Source organism: Prinia subflava, chromosome 8 (genome assembly GCF_021018805.1).
Source record: "Prinia subflava isolate CZ2003 ecotype Zambia chromosome 8, Cam_Psub_1.2, whole genome shotgun sequence".
Classification (NCBI taxonomy): domain Eukaryota; kingdom Metazoa; phylum Chordata; class Aves; order Passeriformes; family Cisticolidae; genus Prinia; species Prinia subflava.
Window position 1 is genome coordinate 12,083,877 of NC_086254.1, and position 15,974 is coordinate 12,099,850.

Below are 15,974 nucleotides of genomic sequence, written 5' to 3' on the forward strand. Positions count from 1 at the left end.
ACGCAGAAGCGCCGAGCACCTGGCCGGACCACTTTATTGGTGCTTTCCCCGGTGGATACCCACTGGAGCCTGTCCCAGCATGTGGGGGTTTGTGTGGGAAAAATTCAAGCGAAAATGCATTTTTTTCCCCTTAGATCCCAATCCTGTCCTGAAATCGCTCATTGCCCAGATGGGGCCGGTTCCTGGCATTGTACTGTGAGAAGTGGGTGCTACAGAGAGCGCTGGGGGTACCAGGGGATGCTCCCACCCCCTCGTGGCCGAACAGGAGCCCTCCCGCTCCCACCCCCTGTAATCTCCTCCTGCGGGATTTGCCCCCTAAGCTGCTTATTTCTCTCTATTTCTCCCAGGCCTGAACGAACCCAGCCCTGCCCCGGCACGACGCCTCGAGCCTGCTGAGCCGTGGTCTCTGGGCAATCTGCCCCTGGCACTGCCCGGTGGTGGCCTGGCACGTGGGGCTGGCACTGCACAGGGACCTGGGGCTGGTACTGCCATGCCCAGGGATGTGGGACTGGCACTGCCGAGGGATGTGGGGATGGCATTGCCATGCCAGGGACGTGTGGCTGGGGCACATCCCAGTCATGCTGTGAGGTGAGACCTGCACCCCTTGGCACAGGCCAGGATGGAGCCCAGCCTCTGTGCACGTCACCTCCACCCCGTCCAGCCCTAGCCCCCAGCAAGACAGACGTGACACCGGGGCACTGCGCTGACAGGGCAGGGGGCCTCACTGTCCCTTTACAGGGTGTCAGAGCTGGGGCCCTCAGGGCTCAGGTTCTCCTCAGGGGTGTTGACCCACGAGCTCTCCACCAGCCCCCAGCTGCCAGGGGAAGAGGAGGAGAGGAGGCTGTGGGGCGGTGAGGGGGAGGCCTGCAGGTTGAGCTTGGCGATGAGCGGCCGCCCCACGTTCACCCGCTGCCGCTCCTCCACAAAGTCGTCCATGCCCTGGTAGCGGTACTGCAGGCACACGGTGAAGGCCAGCTCCTGCTGTAGGGACACCAGCACATGGGCTCCTATCCTGGCATGGCCATGGTCATGCTGTGCCCCTGACACCAGCCCCTGCCCACCATGGCTCTTACCCGCAGCTTCTGCAAGCCACAGATCCGGCTGTAGAGGCAGCAGGAGGGGCAGCCGAGGCTCCAGATGGGCACCAGCGGGCTGCCCAGCTCCTCTGGGCTCTCTTTGTTGGTGCACTTGAGGTCCACATCCAGCTCCTGCCATGGATAGCATCCATGTGAAAACCACCAGTTTCCCCTCATTCCCCAGTGTTGCCCTGATGGGGGTTTCAGCAGCTGCTCCCACCTCAGGAATATCAGTGAGCCGAGCCTCACACTTGGTGATGTCCTTGGGGGCAGCCACCACACGCGTGTAGATGATCATAATGTTGGAGAACTCGGCTGCGAAGCCCAGCTGGACGGTGACACCGCAGTCAAAGCAGAGGTGCCGGCTCTCTGGCAGGACTGGGGAGGGACAGGGAGCACAGAGCTGGGACCTGCAAGGGCTCAGGGCTGGAGCTGTACCCACAGGCGAGGTGGCCGCTGGGTCACCCCAGAGCAGGGCTGCCAACACGTTGCTCCTTTCTCCAGGCTGGTGGCTCTGTGCCTTTCTCCTCCAGGTGGGAGGAACCCAGCAAATGTTGTTCACAGCCTCTCTCTGCTCCTGGGGCTGTCCCCCCTCTAGATGGCAGCTTGGGACAGGGTGGCCATGACTCACCGTGAGCCTTGGCCCACTGCAGGTTCCTGGCAGAGGACTCATCCTGGCCTGGGGGGCGGATGGGGTCTGTCAGAGCCCGTCTCTCTGAGAGGTTGCTGCGAAGCTCCAGTGCCTGCCGGCCCCGAGTGATCTCCAGAGTGCCCATGTCTGTTGGGGGGTTGGCACAGGGGGTTGGCAGGGGCCACCAGGGGTGTCACTGTTCCCCACTGCTCCTCACTCACCCTCGGCCACCTTATCCAGCAGCACCGTGATCTTCTCATCCTCCAGCAGCCAGCGCTTGAGGAAGGTGACAAAGATGCCATTGGAGAGCTCCCCCTGGCTCAGCTCATAGGCTTCAGCATCTGCGCACCTGTGGTGACAGGGCACGGGTTGGATCTGCCGTGGGGTCTGGCTCTCCCTGGGAACAGGGCCCAACAGGATGACAGCCCTAAGGAAGCCAGAGCTGGGTGCCCGGTGCTCTTCCTGTTCCCATCACATCATCTGACCACCGTGCTAGGAACAGATGAGAGCACGGCCAGGTCCTGGATGCTTAAAGCATCGCCAGCTCAAACCCCTGTGCTCTGGAGGAGTGTAGGAGCTTCATGCCGGCAGGTGCTGCCCAAAGCCAAGCAGTGCCATGGGCACCTCCCTGCCCTGTGAGGGACTGGGGGCTGCTGCTTGCCCAATCCCTCCAGCACTGAGGGTGGAGGGATGCAGGCATGGAGGTCTGAGCCCCTGCCCCACCCTGAGCCAAGCAGGGATACTCAGCCCCACTGCCTGTGCCAGGGGATGGTGAGAGGGGACCCACGTGGCATAGCCAAAGACGATGTTGGCCGTGACCTCCAGCGCCCCAACCTGTGGAATGACGTCATCATTGAGGTTCCTGCAAGAGAAGAGACACTGGACAGAGTGAGAACCTGTCCTCCCCCAAAACCCACCCCAAAGCATACCAGACCTTGAGGGCTGCTCTGTGCCCCTCTGCCCACCCATTACAGCGTTTGCTAGCTCACAGGGGCAGTGAAGTCTTGGGGCATTTAAACAATGTGTATAGATGGGACCCTGGGGGTGCCCTGCTACCCTCCCCAGGAGCCACCACCCACAGGTCCCTGTGCTGGCTCTCCCTGAGTGGCAGCTTGTCTCCAGGTGGGTGGCAGGCCAGGTCACCTCTTGCGGCACATGTCAAGCAGGAAGATGTTGAGGCCAGTGCGGCGCTGCTGCATCTCCCGCAGCACCTGCTGCACACACAGGCAGTGCTCCGACGTGTAGGCGCTGGGAGCATCAATGGGCACCATGAAGCTGTTGCCAAAATTTTCATAGCCGTGCCCGGCATAGTAGAGCAAACCTGCTGAGGGAACAGAGGGCAGGTGACATGGTGACATCCCCTGACCTGCCAGCACCTGTGTCTTGCCTGGCTGCACCCTGACTCCACCAGCATAAAACCACCCAGCTCCCCTGGGCTGGAGCCACCCTGGCGGGTGTTGTCCCACCGTAGACGCCCTTGTCAAGGAGGAGGAGGAACTCATCGACAGCCATCTGCATCTCGGCCTTGCGCAGGTCCAGCAGGGACACCACCTTGAAGTCAAGCTGGCTGAGGAGGGCACTGAGGGCATGAACATCCACGATGGGCGCCTGCAGCTGCTTGTGGTGCAGGTAGTGCATGTTGCCAATCAGCAGCGCCACTTTGTCCGTGGCTGCAAGGATGGGAGAGGGAGGTGTTGTTACAGAGTGGGACACACCTGCTCTCCATGTTGCCCACAGCTCACAGAGGTGACACCCAACTCTGGCCAGAAACACTGAGCCTGGGTACTAAGGTACCCTGTGGCACTCCTGCCTCGTTGATCCCTGAACCCACAGGTTATGAGTTAGGGTTAGGGCTGGGGATTTGGGTTCAGGGTTAAGATGCTGGTCAGCTCTCCTAATTTGAGTTGGGGCTGGGCTGTTGTTTCACTCTTCCAGTATGCTGCATCCAAAGCATTCTTGGCCACATAAAGCCTTATGGGGTGACAATGGTGACACTGGTGACAGTCAGAGCCCCCAGGGCCACCAGCCCCTCCTGGGCAGGCTCTTACCGTACAGCTGTCCAGGGCTGCCATGCTCTAGGGAGCCTGGGAAGAGAGAAATGTTGTGCCAAGGCCCTCCAGTGCCAGGGGAGCACAACGGGCAGTGCAGCACAGACTTGTCTGCTCTGCCTCCACCTACCTCCATCGCCCTCCTGCCAGGAGCCTCCACAGGTGAAGAGCCGTGGGCCTGTGGCAGAGAGGATGTCAGGGACCCCATGCATGGCATCACCTTCCAGCATGGGAGCTGCTCCCAAAACTGTGGAGCAGCCATGAGGGCTTTACTGGGAACACAGCAGGTAGGGGGTCACAGAGGTTTGTCTGGGGTCCTCACCAATCTCCACATCCACCTCCTGGCTCCACACCTCGTGGAAGAGGTTGAACACACGACAGGAGTAGCTGCCCCGCTCAGCTGTTGTCACCAGCTTCACCTGCCAGCAGGATGCAGCAGGAGGCTGGGGCAGTGTGCCAGACCATGCTGCACTGTGCCACACTGTGCCATGCTGTGCCATGCTGTGCCATGCCAGAGGTCCCTCCATACCTGGAGCTGGGGTGCCTGTGCTCCTTCCACAGGGCGCCGGTTCCTGAACCACTGGTACTGGGGTGGGGGGTTGCCAATGGCTCTGCACTCCAGCGCCAGCGTGTCCCCCTCGGCCAGGTAGCACGGCCGCGGCTGCCGCACGATCTGCAGCCCTGCCATGCTCGGGCAGTAGCCACTGGCTGGGGAAGGGACAGGGTGGCAATTTAGGCACCCAGCCATGGCAGCAGTTTGCAGAGTTGCTCCAGGCCCCAGATTCTTCACCCACAGGCCCTGGCACCCATGGATGGAATGAGGCAGCAGGTATGAGGACGTAGGGCATGTGGCTCTGTGGGCACGATCACCCCAGCAAGGCCAAAGACCGTCACAGCAGAACCAGGGCATTACATGGCAAATGATACCATTCAGGACCCACCCTCGTCCTGATGGGGCGAGAGGTGCCCTGCAGGAAATGTCCCAGTCAGACTGACAGAGATCTCGAGACCCACCTGAACTGGGGCTGCTGCTCTTCTCCACCTGGACATGAGCCCACCTGGAGAAGGCGAAGGTGGCCCCACAGTTCACCCGGCAGATGTACCACTCAGGCTGGCCTGCCGGTGTGGCTGTGTCAATCACCAGCTCTGGGGATGTGGCTCCAGGCACCTACAAGATGGGAGGAGGCCAAGGAGTACTGGACTCCCTCTTGCTTGTGTGGGTCCCTCAACATGGATAGGGTGCGGGGGCCCTGCTCAGTGTGGCACAGTGGATCCTCACCTCCTGCCTCCCACAGAACCACTGGTATGTGAGCCCTGGCGGGCCAGTCGCACAGCAGGTCAGGGACACCTGTGTCCCCTCTGCCACCACCTGAGACTCCGGCTGCACCATGATGTGAATCGCATCCTGGACTGTGGGAGAGGAAAGACCAGCCTGGGCTGGCTGAGTCCCCTGTCCCACACCACCCCATACCATCCAGTCCCATCCCCACCCCCAACAGATTCTCCCCTCCCAGCCCAGCCCATCCTATCACATCCCACACCTCTGTCCTGTCCCTGTCCCAATCATCTCATCCTACCTTGTCCCATTGGCATATTCAGTGCTATCCCATTTATGCATATCATCTTGTTTCAGTCTATCCCATCCCACTGTATCCCATCCCATCCCATCCCATCCCATCCCATCCCATCCCATCCCATCCCATCCCATCCCATCCCATCCCATCCCATCCCATCCCATCCCATCCCATCCCATCCCATCCCATCTCATCCCAATCTGTCCTGTCCCATCCAATCAGACCACATCCCATCCTATCTCACCCTGTTGCATCCATCCCACTCCACCCTGCCTGCCCAGGACCTTGCTACCAGAGCAAGACCCCCAGAAGGAATGGCTGTTCTTTCCTCTTGCTGAGCCCCTGCCCCCCGGTGCTCCCGTGCCCCGCGGTTCCCGGTGCTCATCCGTACCGGCGGAGCTGAGGACCCGGCAGGCCTGTTCGTGCCCCATGCGCTCCAGGCAGCCCAGCAGGTACCTGAGGGTGCAGTCACGCTCGGCCAGGAGCTGCAGCAGGCACTGTGTGGGGCTGCCTCGGGGCTCCAGCACCTTCAGCGAGCACATCTCCAGCTCCTCCGTGCTGCAAGCGCCCGCAGCCATCAGAGCCACGGCCCCCCCGCCTCGGGGTGGGTGGGAGCCCTGCCAGGGGCCTCGACTGTGCCCCAGCGCGGGCAGGGAACCGACCCATGCGCCCCACGCCCAGCCCACGGCAGAGCTGTGCCCATGGCGTTTTGTAACCCTGTCGGGGACAGCCTCGGCAAGGCTCCCCCAGCCCTACCTGCACTTGAAGCGTTTCTCGGCCCCGGCCAGCTCGGCCAGCTTGCGCCAGCCTCGGCCGGCGTTATCCAGCAGCTCACACAGCCGGGCCACCACTTCCTCTCCCAGCGAGCTGATGGGCATGCTCCAGTCCCCCATTGCTCCTGGAATGCCAAGGGGACGAGCTGTCAGTGGGTGACGGGGTGACAGGCACCCGTGTCCCACCGGACCCATCTGGACACAGGGTGACTTAGAGGGGAGAACAAGGAGATCCCTGGTGTCAGGACACCCCCCAGCAGGAGCCCTGGGAGGTGCTGGGACCTGGCTGGGCAGTGCTGCTGGATCTGGCTGCCAGCAGCCAGCCAGGAATAGCACACACTCCCACCCGGGAGCTGGGTGGCACTGGGGACCTGCTCTCCCCCCCAGCCTTGGGCAAGGAGCCAGGGTACTTCAGCCCAGCCCGAGGAAAGGGACCTTCATGGAAGAATGGGGGTCCACAGAACTAGAAAGAGGGGATGGTCCCCATCACCTTCCCTTTCAGGTGACACAGAGAATGGGGCCCCAGTACCCCTCTCCTTCTGGCAGAGGCCCCAGACAGCAGCAGCCCCCTTGCTGTCACCAGGCCTCAGCATGGTGGCTCTGGAGCCACCACGAGGGGCCTCCAGGGGGGCCAGCATGGAGTACATGGGGGTCTTGGGACTGGGACCCTGCTCAGCTTGCCCTGGGAGAGGTTTCAGTGTGACATGAACCACCTGGACAGGGGCAGCTTCCTCCTCCTCCCCACAGGTCCCTTCCCAACAACCCACCCCAGAAGGGGCCTTTTCCCTAGGACTGAGCTGCCCGGAGCACTCACTTGGTGACACTCACCCAAGCAGGTGGCTCCAAGACAGAGGACAGGGACCCAGGTGCTCCGTCTGCTCACCTGCTGCTGGATTTGGGATCTGGACACGCTAGGGGTGGCAAGGGGAGGGTGAGCTGCAGGCCTGGCAGAGATGGGCACTCACCGCGGGGTATGGCCAAGCCCCATCAGCTCCGAGGGTGTGCACTGAGCTCCACACAGAGGAAATGAGGGTTCAGCCCAAAATCTGCCCCAGGCTCCCGTGCTGCAGCATAGCACTTCTGCTTCCCTCCTTCTTCCTTCCTGTCTGTTGTGCAGCACGTGGGCGCAGAGCTGCCACCCCCTGCCCACAGCCCCAGGGGAGCTGGGCATGGCCCGGCCCTGTCACAGGGCACACAGCACTGGGGCCACTGCCGGGCCAGGCAGAGGCTCCACTGTCCCTTCCTCACTGCAGGAACCCACAGGCACCTCATTGCCCCAGAGCCCAGCTCAAGCCCAGAAGGAGCTGCAGGGCAGCGAGTCCAGGGTGGAGATGAACTGAGGTAACAGATGCACTTCTCAGCCAGGTATGCCCAACACACAGGCAGAAACGAGGCCAGGGGAAGGTGCTGGGCTTTGCCAGGCTGCAGCTGCCCAAGAAGCAGCAGAGATAGGGCAATGAGGTCCCCATTGCTGTGGGAAAGACCCTGCCTTCACCATCCAGCCCAGCTGAGTCCTGGCATCCCAGCACAACTGCTCCTGCTGCTGGAGGAAAGGAGAGCATGGTGTCAGGGTGGCTCTGCAAAGGGCCACCATGTCCCCTCCCTTATCTTGCCTGCTGCCCCATAGCACTGCCAAAGCCTGGCCCACATCCTTCCAGCCCGGGGGAGCACAGGCTGCTCAGGCCCAGAGATCTTATCAGCCAGGAAGACGGGTGGGTCATTCCCAACCCCACATCCCCACGGATCCCTCCGGCCCCGCCACTGCAGTACAGCTGGTGATGGAGCTGGGAGCAGGACTCATGTGCAGTGTGGGTTCTCTCTAAGACCCAAAACCTGAACTTCTCTCTTAACAAACACACTGAGACCTTGTGGCCTGTGTTGTCTCAGCCCTTGCCATAGAGGGGACGTGCACCAAGCTTGCAAAGGGTGTGGGTTTGTCACAGCCTTTATAACAAACATCAGCCTCACCAGAGATTTATTTCTTATTTACAGCAAAGAGAAGAGACCAAAACCAGGGCAGGTCCCAGTGCCACCTGTGCTGGCACACAGGGAAGCCCCAAGCTCAGCAGGACCTACAGCTTCTTGCCCTTCTTCAACTTGTTGCGCTGCCATGTGTTGTACTTCCGTAGGCGCCTCCAATACTCGAGCGAGTCGGGGTCCAGCTCCTCCAGCTTCTTGGGAGGCCCGAGGTGGATCTTAAAGAGCCTGGGGGTAAACGCAGAGGATGTGATGCTGCAGGAACGAGGACAAAGGGACGAGCACGGGATGGAGCAATAGACATGAGTGACCAGGATGTGCAGATCCCTCACCCCATACCCACAATGTACCCACTCCTGTCCCCTGACCCTGAGGAGAGTGTCTGGGTTGCAGAGGAGCAGTCTGCCTCCTTGCAGAACACTTTCCTGTCCCTCTTACACGGCTCTGTGCCCCTGGGATGGCACCTCTGTGGGGCACAGAGGGGAGTGGGGCAGAACGCACCAGTCGGGGTACTCAGAGTCGGGCTTCAGGGCTACCTCCGGACCCTCCTTGAAGTAGTTGACCCCCATGGCATGGGTGGCAAGCATGGTGGGGTCCGTGCACACCTCTGGCCCCTTCAATGCCTCCTTCGGCACACCTTTGCCTTTGGACTTGGCAGCTGTGGGGAAAAGAGCAGGGTGAGGGCAGGGGATGTGCCGGGGGACAAGGACGCAGACACGGGAAGGGATGGGGATTCGAGGGCAAAGACATCGCGGGAACAGGGGCCGGGGTCCGGTGGAAATGGGGGGCACGAAGAATGGAGCTGGGGCGGCGGCACCACCGAAGAGGGCGCGGGGCTGGGGACCGGGACACGGGGCTGGGGACCGGGACACGCGGCCCGGAGCGCGGTGAGGGCAGTGCTGGTAGCAGGGGCGAGAAGCGCGGGATCGGGGCACGGAGTGACATACAAGAGGATACATGGCGCCGGGGCCGAGGAGCGCGGGCCAGGGCCGGTGCCCGTGCGGGCCTCACCGGGTTTCTTGGCGTAGCCGCGGGCCGGAGCCCGGAGCGCAGCTGCCACCACCCGCAGCAGCCCTGGGGCGGCCATGGGCGCGGGGCACGGCGGGAGCGGGGCGGGGCCGCGGCCGCGCCTGCGCGGGGCGAGCGGAAACGGCGGCGGGACTGTCCCGGCTCGGCCGGAGGCGCCGGCAGTGACCGAGTCCGCCCGGGCCGGGCCCCTCCCGGGCCGCCGGCCCCATGGAGAGCGGCACCACCATGGACTTCCAGGTGGCCGCGCTCCCCGCCCCCGGCGGCGGCAGCGATGAGACCGCGGAGCCGCGGGCCATGGACACAGAGGACGGGCCGGGCGCCCCTGGGCGCTGTACGGGGGGCGGGCGTCCGGAGGAGCCCTCCCGTACCGGCCCGCAGCCCGGCAGCGGCTCCAGCAGTGGCTCCGCAGCCCCGGAGGTCGCGGGAGGCGCGGGCGGACAGACCGAACTGTGCCGGGGCTCGGGAGGAGCGATGGAAGCGGAGGCGGTGCCCGAGGTGCCGCAGGGCTCTGCCCTCTGGGAGCCCAGCGCCGGCAGCGCCCCTCGGGACATGGGGCGCCCCCGGAGCCCCAGCAGCGCCGACCCCGCGGGCATGGAGCTGGACGAGACCACCGAGCCCCGCGCCCGCCCGGGCGGGGCCGAGTGGCCCGAGGATGTGGAGGACGAACCCTCGGAGATCCAGGGGCTGCTGGCACAGCTCGAGACCCTCGATCCCAACCTCCGAGACCGCTCGTCCGTCCCAGGGCAGGGCTCGCCACCCCCCTCGGGCTCTGGTGTCCGGCGGGGCCGCGGGCAGTGCCCGGGCAGGTGCCGGCCGTGCCCGCTGCACGTGGCCATGGGCCGGGGCCTGGCGATGCGTCCCTGCTGCCCCCAGCACTCCGCCTGCGACCGGCCCTGCCACGGGCTGCTCTTCGCTGAGGCTGACCGGGAGGACTTGCTGAACCTCCTGTGCTACGAGGGGGGCTTGCCAGAAGCTGATGCCGAGACCCCCTTGGCCCACTCCGAAGTCCTGGCTGGGACCAACCTGGAGATGCTGCAGGCTCAGGAGGAACCAGCCACTGTGGAGAAGTCTGAAGGGCAGGGGAGGCCAGAGGGCACAGAGGAAGAACCTTCTGGTAGCTGGTGTTATAGAGAGGGGCTTTGCGAGGACGATTCTGCTGGCGAGGGTGCTCGGGAAGGTTCCCCAGAGCCGACGTGGGCAGCCCTGCCTTCCACTCTGGCCCCCAGGACAGAGCAGCCACCTCAGGGCGCTGTGACCGTGAGTGCACTGCGCTTTGGGCTGCGATGGGGAAGCAGGAGCCAGGGCGTGCCCCTTGGCTCTGATCCTTCCCAGGGTCTGGAATGGGGGCAGATGAGAGACAGGGACAACTTTCTTCAGCTCTTACAGGGCCTCACACTGCGAGATTGCCCGGACAAGACCCTCAGTACCAGCTTTGGCCCTGAAAGCATGCTTTCATGGCTGGCTGATTCATGTGTGCCCTGGGGCAGAGGCTGGTGGGTCTGAGCAGCCCCTCTGGTCCTGGGATCCTGTGCCATCCTCCACTCCAGCCCCAGGAGCCTGCACTAGTACCCTCACAGGCCTAGGACCCTGCTCTCCCCTGTCCAACCCTGGGACTCTATGCCATTTCTCCCACCTCTAGGGACACTCTGCCCTTGCTGTCCCACTGCTCCAGGGCCAGGCAGGCTGAAACGCTGAGGTTCCAACCAGAGCCTCACTTGCTCTCTCATTGCTTTGCAGAACAGGGAATCCCCATCATCCTGCCCAGCCTTCAAAGAGGGTGAGTTGGTTCTGTGCTTGAGCAGCAAGAGCATCCAGGAGTCCTGACCCACCTGCTCTGACCCTGAATGAGGGTGGTCTGGGGTCCCAGTTGGGGAGGGAACAGCCAGCTCTGCACCCATCCAGAGTGGGTGCACGAGGCTCCACATGGCTTGTTTGAGTGTTTGCTGGGGAAATGGAGGTGCATTAGGGATCAGGGAGGGGGTATACTTGAGGGAAAGGTATGCCATGTGTTCCTAAGGGAAGGGGGAAGCAGCCCATGTCCCCTGGTGATGCCAGGTACCCATGTGCCAAGCACTGAGATGCTTTGTCATGTGTAGGAATGCAGCTAACAAGCAGCAGGAGTTGGTACCCCCAGCTTCAGAGGTGGGGGAGCAGCCTCTGCTCAGTCCCTCCCAACACCTCAGTTCCAGGCCCTTGTGATCCAGAGGACTTGCTGGATGGTGTGATTTTTGGGGCCAAGTACCTGGGCTCCACACAGCTGGCCTCGGAGAGGAATCCCCCAACCAGCGTCCGCATGGCGCAGGCCCAGGAGGCGGTGAACAGGATCAAGGTGCAGGAGGGGTGAGGGGCATGGCTGCTCTGAGCCTTGCCCCCTGTGGGTGTGGGGCAGCACTCAGGATCTGCCTGAGGGCACCTGGCTATGGGGCTGGGTCCCAGCAGGGTCCTGTGACCTCTCCATTGTTCTGCAGGCACCTGAAGGGGAGTCCCAGCCCATGACAGAGGTGGATCTGTTTGTCTCCACACAGAGGATCAAGGTGCTCACTGCTGACACTCAGGTGAGCAGGAACAGCAGTAAACACATGGCTCTGTGGCTGCTTCAACATTCCTGTTTGGTCTCAGGATCTCAGCTTTGTTCCCACACCAGCAGGGTCTTGCCCAGTGATGGCCTATGGATGAGGACAAATGTCTGGGAGCGGACATGTCACTTCATAGCCATCCTGTGTCATGTTCTCACTTCTCTGTGTAGCGGCACAAGGCTTCCCATGTGACCTACACCCTGTGGAGCTGCTGGGATTCCAGACCAAGCTCTGGGGAACCCAAGCTTGAAATCTGGGGAGCTCTATGCCTCAGGAATAGTTTCTGTGTTACAGCAAGAGAGGAGCTGTCCTGCCCCCTGGCAACACCCAGGGACACAAATGAGTCTTTGATGAAGGATCTGTTTGTAGCTTTTGGCACAGACATGGTTTCTGCCCAGCATGTGCTGGGCAGCTGTGCCACATCCCAGCACCGTGGCCAAACCCTTCCTGCTCGCAGTTCCAGCAGGCTCATGGCTGCCCACATAGTCTGATGGCCCCGAGAGGGCTGAACTCTCTGCCTGTGTTCCTCTTGCCAGGAGGCCATGATGGATCACTCCCTCCAGACCATCTCCTACATTGCTGACATTGGCTCCCTCGTGGTGCTCATGGCACGCCGGAAGCTGCCGCGGCGCTTGGAGGTGGCAGAGGAGAAGCGGCTCTACAAGATGATCTGCCACGTCTTCCACTCGGCTGATGTGAGGCAACACATGGCTCCCTGGGGTGGGCAGCTGGCTCTGAGTCCCATCCCACTGTAATTGGGTGTTCTGGGCTGGGGCTGCAGCAGAGACCCTTCCCCCCCCACAAGGGAGAGGGCAGGAGCCCAGCCTGAGCATCTTGTGACACACAGAGGCCCAGCAAGGAAATTGGAGGGGAGGGTTGGCTCCACACAGAGGCCCATTCATGCAGAGAAGGAGCCAGAACACCCCAGAGCTCCCAAGGATGGTTCCCGTGCTGGGCACTGCAGGGCCCTGGGAGCTGTTGGCTCCCTGAGCCAAAGGCAGGAACAGCCCCTGTCGTTTCCCAGGCCCAGGTCATTGCCCAGGCCATCGGGCAGGCATTTGGTGTGGCCTACCAACGTTTCCTGGAGGCCAACAGCATCGACCCAAGCGAGCTCAGCCTGCGCCAGTACAGCCGTGCTCTGGAGGACCAGGAGCAGTACAACGCAGAGCTGACCCACTTCTCCCGGCAGGAGAACTGCAAGGACGTAAGAGCTGCTCCAGGGGGTGGGGACAGTGTGAGGAACCCACTGGCACCTCTGTGTCACCCCCTCTGTGGCCCCCTGTGCAGCTGAGGTGCTCCCTACAAAACCAGGTCCCAGCCAGCTGTGAACGCAGCTGTGGGCTGGGACATGTGCACCATGACTCTGGGGGAGGTTACAACCATCACCCACCTGTTCTCCCCCCAGGTCTGCATCCGGAAGCAGAAGGGGGAGATCTTGGGCATTGCCATCGTGGAGTCAGGCTGGGGCTCCATCCTGCCCACCGTGGTCATCGCCAACCTGATGCACGGGGGCCCCGCGGAGCGGTCGGGCGAGCTGAGCATTGGGGACCGCCTCATGTCGGTCAACGGGACCAGCCTGGTGGGGCTGCCCCTGGGCACCTGCCAGAGCATCATCCGGGTGAGCCAGGGCTGGGTGACCTCCTGCCTCACCCCAGCAGGGAGATGAGGACTGGCCTGAATGATCTAGGAGTGTCTGTGACACTGGGATTCCCTCGGGGACCCCAACTTTGGAGGCAGGTGTGCAGAGGTCATACCTGTCCTGCAGGCTGTGACAGTTTGTGCTGAGGGTACTTGGAGGAAGGCAGGGACAAAGCTGGGGACTGTACTTGCTGTGTCCCTCCCTAAAAAGGAGGGTGGAGAAGGAGGCAGGCACCTGTGCTGAAGGGAACCTGTTGCATCATCTACCTCTCGGTAGGATGGGAAGGAGCTGGAAGCAAGGACAGCATAGCCTCAGAGGCAGGGATGTCTTGGCCTGGGTTTTTAAGTTCTTGTCCCTGGATTTGTATTTGCAGTATCCATTTGTGTGCCTCAGTTTCCCCATTGAAAACAGGTTGCTAATCCTCAGCCCTCACGTGAACAATGTGGCTGCCTCACCCCTCAACCAGTCTAAACAGCTCTCAAAATCTGACCAAGCCCCATCCCACCTTCCAGGAGCTGAAGCACCAGACTGAGGTGACACTGAACATTGTGCACTGTCCCCCTGTCACCACAGCTGTCATCCGACGCCCCGACTCCAAGTACCAGCTGGGCTTCTGTGTTGAGAACGGCGTGGTGAGTGCCTGTGGGATGGGAGCTGGGCCAGGGTCTACCTGAGGGACAGGCAGAGCTGGCTGTGTCCAGGGACCAGTGCCCACCTCCCACACTCCATGTGCCTGCCTGGGCTGAGGGGTCACAGGGCTCTGCTGTGCACAGCAAAAAGCTCCTCACAGTCTTTCTGCAGCACTGATGGTTTTATTCCTCTCCTTGGTGCGCTATAGCTGTTTGCTTTCAGAGTGATGGCTTCTTCCTGGCTTTCTGGGCATGACCCCAGTGACAGTTGTTGCTGTCCCCTGTGCCACTCCCTGCCCTGGGCTCTCCTGTGGCTGCCTTAGGTGTGCAGAGAGGGGCATTCCTGGCCTCAGTGGAAGCTGGTTGGGTGGCACAGCCACCTCGCACACCAACTAGTGGTGCTTCCCCTAGGACTGCAGATGTGGATCTCTCCTGATGCCCCAGGGAGAAGCTCAGTCTCTGCAGCCCAGGCCTGAGAGGACCAGGAGGGTTCCGTGAGTGGGGCAATCACAGCCTTGTTAGCCAGGGACAAAATCCTGTGGGCTGCCCTGGCAGCTCAGCACATCACTGCTGGCAGCAACGCACAGGGACATCCCTGCCCTCACTGTATGCCCAAGGGCTGGAGGAGGTGTGCACCCCAGGCAAGAGCTCTGGCCAGGAGCCTACAGGGCTGTGAGGGTGACAGTGGTGACACAGGGCTCTTACAGCACTCCCTGCTCCCAGATCTGCAGCCTGATGCGCGGGGGCATCGCGGAGCGGGGTGGCATCCGCGTGGGGCACCGCATCATCGAGATCAACGGGCAGAGCGTGGTGGCCACGCCGCACGAGAAGATCATCCAGATCCTCACCGAGGCGGTCAGCGAGGTGAGCTGGACTCCCACAGAGCCACTGGGCCCAGAGCTGTGCACCAGCATCCTCCAGCCCAGGCTGGGGTCCCTAATCTGTGCCTCTCTGCCTAGGTACACATCAAGACCATGCCAGCCTCCACATACCGTCTGCTGACGGGGCAGGAGCAGCCCCTCTTCCTCTGAGCCACCATACCTGGGGCGGGCAGGAGCGAGCCCGGGGCTGCAGGGGCAGGACTGGCTCTGTCTTCTGCCCCAGCCCTGCATCAGAGCCCTTGGGAGGGCCTGAGTCTGCACCTCTTTTGTTTTACTCAGGACACAGTGGGACACTGGGGGCTGATACCCAGCCTGAGCAATGTCAGGGCCTGTGGTGCCATGCTTTGGGCACCTCTCCCCCTCCAGTCACCTCTCCCCACCTCACAGTGCCTGCACAGTGCCTGTGCTGCTGCAGTGTCTCACCTTGGCCTTGTGCTAGTGGGAGGAGAGGGGGCCCTATGTGAAAGTTTCCCCCATCCAGTCACTGCCTATTGTACTTTTACACTCACGAATGGTGCCTTTCCTGAAGTGGGGATGGTGCTGGAAGCACAGCTCAACTTCAGAGCTCAGCCAGCACAGCCCCAGAGCAGCACTGGCCCTGCACACCCTTGTGTGGGTGCACACTGGCAGCCCTGAGGAATACCCAGCAGCTCCCAGACTTGGACTTAAGGGCAGAAGCACTCTTGGCACCTCCTCTTCTCCCATGGCCTGGCCAGAGGCCTGTTGGGGTGCAAACTCTCTGTTAGACACATTGCACCAAGCTGGGAACCTGCCTCAGCATTTCCCTGGTGCTGCCTTGAAGTGCTCTGCATGCACAGCCTGGCCCAGAGCCACAGCCCTTGGAGCAGCAAAAGGGAACTTGGCATTGCCCAGCCCCACATCCCAGGAGCCTGGGGCTGTGAGCCTTTTGTGAGCAGCTCTCTGGGTCCCAGGGCTGCAGCAGTGCTGACCTGGCTGTGCCTGTGTGCTTGGTTGCTCTAAAAATAAAAATTTTGGGAAATATGGGAGGCTGCATTTGAGTAGCTGCCGGGGGACTACAGCAGAGGAGGCTCAGCTCTGGGGGTCACGTCCCAGGCCTGCAGTAGTGCCATGCCCCAATTCCCGCTGTGATGTCTCATCGTACATGGGGCCACTGGCCAGG

General features: G+C 62.1%; 3 protein-coding genes across 7 annotated transcripts; 1 reads left to right on the forward strand and 2 right to left on the reverse strand.

The window, feature by feature from the left end:
- LOC134553423 (mucosa-associated lymphoid tissue lymphoma translocation protein 1-like) lies at positions 1 to 7,167 on the reverse strand. Of its 3 annotated transcripts, none has more exons than XM_063403071.1 (17): positions 6,931 to 7,167; positions 6,086 to 6,227; positions 5,721 to 5,887; positions 5,035 to 5,165; positions 4,770 to 4,923; positions 4,285 to 4,463; positions 4,078 to 4,174; positions 3,886 to 3,933; positions 3,756 to 3,791; positions 3,174 to 3,377; positions 2,851 to 3,028; positions 2,495 to 2,569; positions 1,929 to 2,056; positions 1,708 to 1,854; positions 1,297 to 1,454; positions 1,074 to 1,208; positions 1 to 978 (listed from the first exon to the last, which is right to left on the reverse strand). In XM_063403071.1, exons 2-17 carry the CDS (start codon positions 6,220 to 6,222, stop codon positions 733 to 735), a joined length of 2,220 nt encoding a protein of 739 aa, XP_063259141.1. In that variant the 5' UTR covers positions 6,223 to 6,227; positions 6,931 to 7,167; the 3' UTR covers positions 1 to 732. The 3 variants fall into 3 exon arrangements, with proteins under 3 accessions (XP_063259141.1, XP_063259140.1, XP_063259142.1); XM_063403070.1 differs by having other exon boundaries at positions 1 to 981; positions 6,931 to 7,166; XM_063403072.1 differs by lacking the exon at positions 3,756 to 3,791 and having other exon boundaries at positions 1 to 981; positions 6,931 to 7,166.
- Positions 7,168 to 8,060: 893 nt separating this feature from the next.
- Positions 8,061 to 9,224, reverse strand: MRPL54 (mitochondrial ribosomal protein L54). Its single transcript, XM_063403090.1, has 3 exons — positions 9,091 to 9,224; positions 8,581 to 8,737; positions 8,061 to 8,307 (listed from the first exon to the last, which is right to left on the reverse strand). Exons 1-3 carry the CDS (start codon positions 9,164 to 9,166, stop codon positions 8,175 to 8,177), a joined length of 366 nt encoding a protein of 121 aa, XP_063259160.1. The 5' UTR covers positions 9,167 to 9,224; the 3' UTR covers positions 8,061 to 8,174.
- APBA3 (amyloid beta precursor protein binding family A member 3) lies at positions 9,192 to 15,835 on the forward strand. 3 transcript variants are annotated; one of them, XM_063403077.1, is made up of 10 exons: positions 9,192 to 10,365; positions 10,846 to 10,885; positions 11,292 to 11,437; positions 11,577 to 11,663; positions 12,221 to 12,379; positions 12,709 to 12,888; positions 13,090 to 13,302; positions 13,836 to 13,955; positions 14,660 to 14,816; positions 14,912 to 15,835. In XM_063403077.1, the coding sequence occupies exons 1-10, from the start codon at positions 9,316 to 9,318 to the stop codon at positions 15,295 to 15,297; spliced, it is 2,538 nt and encodes an 845-aa protein (XP_063259147.1). In that variant the 5' UTR covers positions 9,192 to 9,315; the 3' UTR covers positions 15,298 to 15,835. The 3 variants fall into 3 exon arrangements, with proteins under 3 accessions (XP_063259147.1, XP_063259150.1, XP_063259149.1); XM_063403079.1 differs by having other exon boundaries at positions 9,194 to 10,365; positions 14,676 to 14,816; positions 14,912 to 15,127; XM_063403080.1 differs by lacking the exons at positions 14,660 to 14,816; positions 14,912 to 15,835 and adding an exon at positions 14,364 to 14,631.
- Positions 15,836 to 15,974: the final 139 nt, after the last annotated feature.

Bases quoted from the DNA above. Each gene is read 5' to 3' on its own strand.
- LOC134553423 (XM_063403070.1), bottom strand. From the start codon at position 6,222: ATGGGGGACTGGAGCATGCCCATCAGCTCGCTGGGAGAGGAAGTGGTG. The intron at 3,934-4,077 runs GTGAGGACCCCA...TCTCTGCCACAG, and splicing joins GGAGGTGGATGTGGAGATTG to GCCCACGGCTCTTCACCTGT. The intron at 1,209-1,296 runs GTGGGAGCAGCT...TATCCATGGCAG, and splicing joins GGCTCACTGATATTCCTGAG to GAGCTGGATGTGGACCTCAA.
- MRPL54 (XM_063403090.1), bottom strand. From the start codon at position 9,166: ATGGCCGCCCCAGGGCTGCTGCGGGTGGTGGCAGCTGCGCTCCGGGCT. The intron at 8,738-9,090 runs GTGAGGCCCGCA...TTTTCCCCACAG, and splicing joins CGGCTACGCCAAGAAACCCG to CTGCCAAGTCCAAAGGCAAA. The intron at 8,308-8,580 runs GTGCGTTCTGCC...GTTTACCCCCAG, and splicing joins GACTCTGAGTACCCCGACTG to GCTCTTTAAGATCCACCTCG.
- APBA3 (XM_063403077.1), top strand. From the start codon at position 9,316: ATGGAGAGCGGCACCACCATGGACTTCCAGGTGGCCGCGCTCCCCGCC. The intron at 10,366-10,845 runs GTGAGTGCACTG...ATTGCTTTGCAG, and splicing joins CACCTCAGGGCGCTGTGACC to AACAGGGAATCCCCATCATC. The intron at 11,438-11,576 runs GTGCAGGAGGGG...ATTGTTCTGCAG, and splicing joins AGGCGGTGAACAGGATCAAG to GCACCTGAAGGGGAGTCCCA.